The 10,058-nt window shown below is 32.3% G+C and overlaps 1 protein-coding gene across 1 annotated transcript; it reads left to right on the top strand.

Annotated features, from left to right (window-relative positions):
- The first annotated feature begins 1,850 nt into the window (after positions 1-1,850).
- Positions 1,851-9,625, top strand: LOC114348149 (uncharacterized). Its single transcript, XM_028298776.1, has 2 exons — positions 1,851-2,115; positions 9,222-9,625. The coding sequence occupies exons 1-2, from the start codon at positions 2,056-2,058 to the stop codon at positions 9,558-9,560; spliced, it is 399 nt and encodes a 132-aa protein (XP_028154577.1). The 5' UTR covers positions 1,851-2,055; the 3' UTR covers positions 9,561-9,625.
- Positions 9,626-10,058: the final 433 nt, after the last annotated feature.

The following is a 10,058-nucleotide window of genomic DNA, read 5'->3' as shown; positions in this document are numbered from 1 at the left end:
TCTAGTTATTTTGTAATCCAGTGCTTAACGGACAAAACGACGAGATGTGTTTACTTTTGTTAGATTTGCAAAATTTGAAATACGTGAATTTCAGGGATTTGTCTATCTTGTTTTTTATTTAATAGTATCAAGAGGACATCTAGTGTTATACAGTCAAAAATTAGTATTTTTGTGGTATTAGATACTGATTAGTTTGTTTCTACTACCTAAATTAATATACAAAATACGGAAAGAAATACCTAGACCACCTTTTTGTAGATATAAAGTCACATCAATCTTAAATTACCAAGAAGTTCTGAAAAAATGGGAAAACAATGTCAAGGACTGGTTAAATCGTTCCACTAACAAAATGATCGAAATTTCTCCTCAAATCAAAGAGAAGAACAACCGTTGATCTCAAAATCGATCTCTCCCATATCTAGCTATTATGGTAAATTTATCTTCCTCCATTTGGCTGGTATTCCGATCTGGTAAATTTTAAACGAATTAATGGGTTAAGTTTGAAAGTTAAAAAATTTTTCAAGTACAAAATTCAGCTAGTGATTTCCCAACAGTTTTCTCCCTATCTTGTAAAACACATAAAAAATGTCTTCTTATTTCATTATTCTATCGTTGAAAATAATAATACCGGCTTCTTACACATTTTCACCAAGTTTAAATTAATTTGGAAACAATAAAACATCCAGAAATATTTTATGATTTGGTTTTTTTTTTGGGTATAAAACTAATGTTTTTCTGTTTTAAAATCTACTAAACTAGATGCGTGGAACAATATAACAATGTTAAATTTTAATATAATTTCATACCAAGTTTACCATTAACCAATAATTGTACCAATAAAATAATATATATTTTTCTTATATTTCATCAAAAATTCATCTTTTTTTGTAAGTTGTGGTTTCCATCCACGCCTAATGAATTAGAGTAATGATAATATTTTCACTAGAAAAGTGACTGATTTCAATTCTCATTGATAAAAATAATATGTATGGTACGTAATTTCCCGTAAGTGTTAAATGGTTACTTGCTAATATTAACAAGTGAATGAAATGGAAACAGCGCAGATATATTTATTATACGAGGGACGAAAAAAAATTACACATGTTAATATAGAAAAAAATCTATTTTTATTTATATTATTTTTATTTTAAGTTACAGCGAGGTGAAGAAAAATCTGGCGAAAAGGCATATTTTTTGACAAGAATAATTTTGATCAATTTATATTCTTTTGAAAACAGGTTTTTTTCTTGTAAATCTTTCTTCAAACTAATACTTATACTACAACTCTTGGTGTTAGGTCGATTAATGACCTTAAAACTAAACTAGCCAAAGCCATAATTGTTAAGGTCTTACCATAAAACTTAACTGTAAGTTTTACCATAAAACTTACAGTTTCGCTGAAAATCGCTAAAAACCATATTTGGTGACCTTTGACCCCGCGTAAAATTTTAGCAGGGGTCGGATTTATGAGGACTTTTTAGATTTCATTTATGATGGTATTTTTAACAATCCTGCCAATTTTCAGCTTGATGGTAATTTTTGTAGCCTCGGATGCGTAAGTTGACCGGAGTATATGTGGACCATATAGAACAATTTGGTGTTGGAGGATAACTTTCACTTTGGATGTCTGGGTTATGCCATTATTTGGATCAATTATATCATACTAAATTGGCAAACTTGCAAATCAAATATTATTAGTGTTAGCCATTTAAAATTATATTGATTCGTGTTATATTTTACACCACTACTCATATAACCGTTTTAAAAATTCTTTAACTTTTGTCATACCACCCGTACATTTCAATAAGACGAAACGTGATGAAATGTTTTGTTTTATTTGTGTACCGCAAGTAAACCAAACCGGATGAATAATAATAATTATCAGTTCTTTATCAGTATTCTGTTTGGTCGCCTTTTATATGTAACTTCAGATGTTTTAAATATAATCTACAATAACATTTATAAAATTATTGCAAATAAACTATTGAGAATACATATTATTATACCAGAAAAAAATATTATAAAGAAGAGTTAGTTTTCAACAGTGCAAACAATATGTGGAATATCAATATTAGGATACTTTTTTTATTTGTTGGATTTGTAACAATTGCACTGGTAAGTTATTAACATATTATATATATCAAGTTTTATTACACTCTTCTTCTTGATTTGCCTATCCGTGACGAATGTTGGCGATCATCATGACAATCTTTATTTTAACTGCAGCAACGTTTTATCTGCAGCAGTAACAGCTGCACAGATGTTGTGTTGAACCAGCTTCTGAGGTTTTTTAACCAGGATACTCTTCTTCTTCCTGGACCTGGCTTTCCAAATATTTTTCCTTGTAGGATGGCTTGTAGGAGGGCATATCTGGATTCATTTCGCATAATGTGTCCAAAGTATTCCAATGTTGTTCTGAAGCTATTTCCTTGTGGCATTTTTATGATTAATTATTTATATGGGAAATAAGCCACAATTAAAATGAAAAAAATAATTTTATTAACGTTTCGACGCCCAAATCGGGTGCCGTTGTCAAAATACAAAATACTACTAATAGAAACAAAAATGTTGTTGCTTAGTAAAAAAATTCTTCTAATAATTTATTTAATTTGACTCATTTATATCGGCAATTCAGATACATATGATACATTTTAAAGTAGAAGACTTTAAAATGATATTGCCAATATTTATGAGTTGCGTTCCTGGGACGACTTTACTGAAAGATAGTTCATTCGATTATATGAAATCAACCCCAACTCAAGAATATCCGTCACAAAAAAAAATCATAGCATGTGATCTGTCTTTAAAAAGACAACCACATGCAACGGTGACATTAAAATTCTAGTGTTAGAGATCTCATAGTAAATCACGAGGGAAAACCAGGAAAAAAACCTCGTGATACTATCCCGACATCGTAAGTATTTGGTCTTACATTTAAATTACTCTCAAAATTAATACCAAATTCTGACTTTACTATAATTTTGTTTAAATTATAAATAATATCAATAATATATGGATATATAAGTAATACTAAAATATAAAATATGTACTAACTCGACTATTGACTTACTAATTGTGGTATTTTCTTTCTATTGACTTCCTCTTTCAGTATGTGTATCCACATCCTACTGCATTCCACCGAGGAATTTGCAACACAATTGGTTTCGTTTAGCATAATTAGAGCCGCTTCTTTGATTTTTCTCTTTTTACTATCTGTTTCTTTTAGGACTATACTTGAATCTCTCCACTGAACTCTATGTTCATTATCCCATGCGTGTTGACATATTTGAGATCTATCAAACTCTCTATTTTTAATAGAAGATTGATGTTCACTTATTCTAACGTTTAATGGTCTTGATGTTTCACCTATATAAAACTGTTCGCATTCACAAGGTATTTTATAAATACAATTCTTTGTCCTTTCTGGTTCATTGTTAGGTTTAGTCTTAGATAGAATATATCTCAATGTGTTGTTTGTTTTGAATGTTGTTGAAATGTTGAATTTATTTCCTATTGTTTTAAGTTTATCGGATAGTCCTTTTATGTATGGTATTGATATTTTCCTCGTATTATTTCTTGTGAATGTTGTAGGATCCCGTTCTATGTTGTTCTGTTCCATTCGATCCAATCTTGACAATTCCTTATTTATAAACGATAAAGGATAATCATTTTTTAATAAAACAGATGTTAAGAATTGTTTTTCTTCTAAAAATGAATTTTCGTTAGAACAAGTTGTTTTGGCTCTATCATATAAGGATTTTATGATTCCCTTTTTAACGTTGATGTTGTGATTTGATTTGTAATTGAGATATCTGTTGGTATGTGTTGGTTTTCTATACACTTGAGTCTCATATCCAGTATCCTTCTTTGAGACTAAAACATCGAGGAAAGGCAGGGTGTTATTATATTCCTTTTCATTGTAAATTTTATTGTCTCTTCTTGATCGTTTATAATATTCAGGAATGTATCCAACAATTCTGATCTATGAGGCCATATTGAAAACACATCATCTACATATCTCCACCATACAGTGGGTTTTAAATTTTGTTTAGAAATGATATTAGTTTCGAAATCCTCCATAAATATATTAGTCAATAATGGAGATAAAGAGGAGCCCATTGCTAGACCAAAATTTTGTTTATAAAATTCATTATTTAGTTGAAAATAGGTATTATTAGTACATAATGTCAATAACTCCATTATAGCTAATGCATTTAGTTTTGTCCTATTTGTCAATGTATCATCATTCTCTAATTTCGTTTTGATTATGTTTAAAGTTTTATCTAATGGCACATTTGTAAATAAACTGTTTATGTCAAAACTTACTAAAGTATTATTTGGATTAAACTCAATAGTTGATAATTTGTTTAAAAAATGTTTTGTATTTTTTATAAATGTGTCATCATTATTAGCAAATGGTTTTATAATGTTTAATAAAAATTTTGATAGTTCACTACAAGGAGAACTGATGGTACTACAAATGGGTCTAAGTGGTATGTTCGCTTTATGAATTTTCGGCACTCCATAAAAATGTGGTGACTTACTTTAATCAGGTGTCATTAATTTTCTTTGATAGTATGTTAGATCATTTTTAAATTTGAATAAAGTTCATTAATAAAGATATTAGACAAAGACTGAAACAGGAATCGATAATAACCAAGATACAAAAAAGAAAATTAAAATGGTATGGACACATTAACAGAATGGGCCAGGGAAGACTACCAAAGCAGGTGATGGAATCGAAAAGATATGGTAAAAGAAGGAAAGGGAGGCCAAGGAAGAGATGGATCGATCAGATTATAGAAATTGGACAGGAAAAAGGAAAAACACATCAACAAATGAAAGAGTTAGCAAAGGACCGCAAGAAATGGAAGAGATGGATAGAAGATGAATAAAACCTCCGACGCCCCTGATGGGCATAAGGAGTTTCGAGAAAGAAGAAGAAGAATAAAGTTCTGTAGATTTTGTTTTCCAGTGTTTTCGTTGGATCCTTCGTTAATTTGGTATAAGGTCCATTTGTAATTAGATCTGTAATTTTGTCCTCATATTGTATTTTATTCATTATTACAGTTGCATTGCCTTTATCCGCTGGTAGGATTGTTATGGAGTCATCATTTCTTAAAGTTTTTAAAGCTTTCATTTCCTCTTTGCTGATGTTCTGTTCAGTTTGATTAGACTTTTCCAATTCAAGTTTACATAGTACCCTATATTGTTCTTTTTCGTGAGTTGGTAGACACTGGGATATTTTCTCCACTGAGCTGATTATGTCTAATTTTTGAATAGATGGATGAGTAACAGCATAGTTTAAACCTTTTGACAATACCAAATTTTCCGTTGCATTTAAATGTCTATTTGATAGATTGACAACTGTCGCTAATATGTCATTATTTCTATTTAGGTTAACAAAAGTATGTAGACTATTTTGTTCTAAAAGTTTATTAAATTTATTTAAATGTGTATTTCTTTGTTTCTGATATGAATTTTCATAAATTATGTGTAAACTAAAAATAATTCGATCAAAATCAGAATTTGATATTTTTTCATTTTAATTGTGGCTTATTTCCCATATAAATAATTAATCATAAAGTATTACAACTTTCGAGATTTGATGGTGGTTAGTACCGGCTCTTATCTCTTGGATGGCGATCAAAAGTCCACCCCCTTCACTCCACAAGCTGGAGTTCCCCAGGGTTCAGTCCTAGCGCCGCTGTTGTACATCATCTACAACAGCGACATCACTAACCAAAATATCCCAGGTACTCGGCTGTTTCTCTATGCAGACGACACGACTCTGCTCTCAACTACCTCTCGATACAACCCAAGACTCCTCTTCAGAAGAGCCCAGGCTCTGTTGGACGGCGTCGGCGAATGGTGTTGTAAGTGGAGAGTCACGCTGAACGCGAACAAAACAACAACAATTGTGTTTCGCGCCCCTTCTGTGTCAAATAGAATCATTTGCAATGATGACGACCAACATCCTCTGAGTCTGTTGGGAGAAAGGCTTGTTGTTAGCCCGACTGTGAACTATTTGGGAGTACTGTTTACCAGGACTCTCAATTGGGACGCAGATCTAAAGGCAACTTTAGATAGGGTAAGGAACAGGGCCAGACTTCTCAACGCTCTCTCGGGAAAAATTGGCAAGACACACAAGAAGACTCTCATTCACACTTACAAGACCTTTATTCGACCCGTCATGGAGTACAAATCATGTATCTACTCTCTTTGCTCAAGACAAAAACAAGAAAGGTTGTTGAGGACAGAGCGTAGAGTCTTGCGTAGATGTAACTATGAGCACTGGCGATATCCCTCAAACGAAATCCATAACATCTCGAACACCCCCAAAATCACCGAGAGAATAAACTCTCTGAACAGGAACTTCACAATCAAAGTAATCAACGGCCCCCCTTCCGACACACAAGAATCTCTCAAATGTTCCTGTTCATCTTCCGGCCACGTACTCCACCGAAAGCCCAAACGCAAAAAGATTCATGTACCGTCCGCTCTAATGCAAACATGCATTGACGAACTCCCGGTGGAGTACGAAAACATCCTTGAGGCTACCCCGTTAGCCTACCGTACCCACCTCTAACATTCCCTCTTCCCTACCCCGAACAGGGAGAAGTTGGTTTTTTGCGGTTTCCCAACTTCATTGCACAATTATACCTGTTCGTCCCAAGAAAATAGCCGCAACTATTTTCTCCACTCGAACGCACACTGTCCACGCTGCGCTCAAAGCCACCTCCTGACCGCCGACGAGGGACGCAGGTTCGCCTGTCGTTGTACAATGGTTTCTAGGGAGACTGGTCGAGAGCAAAGCACGGACAGTACACGTAAATGTCTATGGAACCAACAACAATCCATCAAACTTTCTTCTCTGTTGACTTCTTAGCCTTCTGGACACCACCGTCCGGCATAACCCAGGATCCAAGAACACCAGGACACGGCGCTTGCCCCAGTGTGTTTTTCGGACTGTTTGCTTTTGCTGCCAACACTAAACATTCACCTCAAACCCTGAAGAGGACAAAATCCTAAACGGGGAAGCACATTGTACGCATTTCTTCTAAAGCATTTTCTAGACAAGCAAATCAAACAATGAGATGATGATCTCTTGGTTGTTGGTTGTTAGTTTTTTACATTATCTCCATCTTAGTCTTAATTTGTATTTACTTTCGTGTACGTATTTATATTTAATTTCTCAACAGGATTTGAAAAGACGTGTAGGTCATATTTACATCCCTGTTTTTCTGTAAGTTCTTTGGAACTCAGTGATTTTCCTAGTCCTTCCATCCATGTTAATTTTCAGTCTTCTTCTTTTCTGTCTTCTGTCTACTGTTATTCATTCGTTGTTCATGTCCTTACCATATGAGCTGCTTTTCTTGTATGTTTTCTTTTATGAACCTATGTCATCCATTATTGTACCTTTTAATACCTTATTGATTGCCTGTTCACCTATTTTGATTGGCTGTTAATCTATTTTGCTATCAAAGAGAAGTCTTCTAACTATTTGTTGCTTCGAATAGAGGACACTGCTAGCGTGCTCAGGTCTGTTACAGTCCGTACAATATCGTTGAACGTTATCCGCGTCATAGTATGTGACATCACATGATCCCAACATGAAATATTTTAGTCTTAGGTCTGTTCCTTTTTAGAATCATGTCACTAGACATATTGTACTATGTAGAGAGGCGTAGTAATAATACTGGAAGATATTATATTAATGTGAATTTAAAGAAACCCTAACTTGTTTCATTTAATTTGAATAAGTGAAATATAAAGCGTATTTTTTATAAAGCACCCTTGTTCGGATTACACTCTAACTGCGTTCGAGAAAAGGTGATATTTTGGCATAACTTGGTAACATTTATTTGACAGTTGCGGTGTTTACATTTCAGATTTGTTTTTATTCTTTACTATAAGTATTTGTTTTATTATATTTATTATTATTATTATTATATTATTATTATTATTTACTTTAAGGCCATGGGTACATAATTCGCAAATATTTTACGGCTATCCCTACTTTTCCTGTGTTTACACGGCAAATTACGTGTAGTAAAATTTACACTGGTATGGATATGTAAACATTACTAGAATGTCATTCTACTTGAAAATGTCATCATTAACTTTTTATTTTGAATGTTCTTGGATAACTGTTATTTGTATAATTGCAAATTATTAATTCAGTTAATAAATGTGATAATTTTTTCACTAAATAAGTATTCAGTGATTGTAATAATTCATATGTACAACAAAAACTAATACTCAATCGAGAAAAGAGGAAAAGTGTTAAAGTTATTTTTTAATAACATATTGTTACTATGGTACGCTTACAATTTAGAACATCTTTAACAACAAAATACTTGTCTCACAGAATATATTATCCTTATGTGTTCTCTGCTTGGATCTTTCACAAATAATACACAATAAATAACTTTTTATTTAGTTCACGTCTTAAATCAAATATTTACCAAATACACTATATATCAATAGTATTTAATCAACAACTCAAAATATTCCCAATGCCATGTCAAATATTTAAAATTGTCAATATGCTGACAATATTCTATTCGACTGAGTGCGTTGTAAGACAGAGATAGATTTGTAAACTATTACCACCGACATTGTGTTCATTTTTTTCGAATCCTGAAAAAACCAATAAATATTTTTGAAAAATTCTGAAACGCAGAATGAAAGAATAAATTAATACCGAGGGCCGAAAGTCCCTTAGAATAAATAAAAAGTTTATTTTGAATGAGCTATTTGAAATTTAAATCACACTAAATTTCCTCTTAGTTTTTTAACCCTGAACCCTGAACCATAAAAAAAAATGAATCCCCATTTGAATAGCATTGCAGCCGAAACTACGTACCGATCCTCTTAACGTAAAATTGTAACTTAATTCTAGTTTTCTATTTCTAATGTTTTTATTTATTTACGTTGAATATTAATTTATTTTGTTGTATAATTCACTTAACTATTGTATCACAATAATTTTGTGATATATTTGATTTAAAACGAATTCAAGAATTTTTTGTAATTGGGCAACAATATCAATGTAGATCTCTGACGTAGATAATGACGTGCAACGGTACCTATATTGTACGGACTGTATGTTATTATAACGAAGAAACTAGATTGCCTTTAATTTTAGTTTTTATTCCTTCTATGTTCTTTATTAGATTCATAATTACGTATATTTTATCAAAATTTCTTTATTTTAGGCATCAAGACAAGATATATTGAATAGCATACGAAAACACATCCACGAATGCCAAAAAGAAATAAACGTATCTGATGATTTTGTGGCCGAAATAGGATCTAAAACTGAATCTGATCCAAAGAAAGCTGGCGAATTTGCCTGGTGCGTCAACATTAAGACAGGTATTCAAACTTTGACAGGAGAATTTGCAGACGATAAAATTAAAGAAACTTTTAAAAATCTTGAGATAGATGAAAGTACTGTAAAGATAATTCTGTCGAAGTGTAAACTGAAAACAAGCAGCGGAGGAGGAGAAGCAGCTTTGTTTTACTTCCAGTGCTTAAATGATGTTGTAGATTAGTCGATTAGATAAACTATTTAAAAATAAATATTTTTATAAGTAAATAAAGTATATAAATAACCAAAGCTTTCTTAATTTAAAACAGTATAAAAGGTTCAATTTTTTACATGTACCGAAAAATCGTGTCTTTTTTTGAAGCTTATATCGCTTTATAAGCGCGAAGTATAATATACAAGGCTTTTACAACCAAAGGACAGGATAAATAGCAACACAGACCTTGGTACCAATATAAACAGCCAATGGGACCACTCAAGTGAAATAAAACAACGCATAGGAAAAGCGAGATCAGCGTTCATAATGATGAAGTCTCTTTTCAGAAGTCACGATTTACCACTTGGTAATAGTAATCTCTATCGTCAGGTGCTATGTATTTTCTACGCTATTATACGGAGTAAAGACTTGGACACTTGTAGCGTACAAAAGTTACGACGGATAGAAATTTAAATCAAAAGTCACTACTCACCCTGTATATTCTTAAACAATAAGAACAAACTCATT

Source organism: Diabrotica virgifera, chromosome 7 (assembly GCF_917563875.1).
Source record: "Diabrotica virgifera virgifera chromosome 7, PGI_DIABVI_V3a".
Lineage (NCBI taxonomy): Eukaryota > Metazoa > Arthropoda > Insecta > Coleoptera > Chrysomelidae > Diabrotica > Diabrotica virgifera.
The sequence above is the reverse complement of the archived record's forward strand: the minus strand, read 5'-3'. Positions and strand labels throughout refer to the sequence as shown.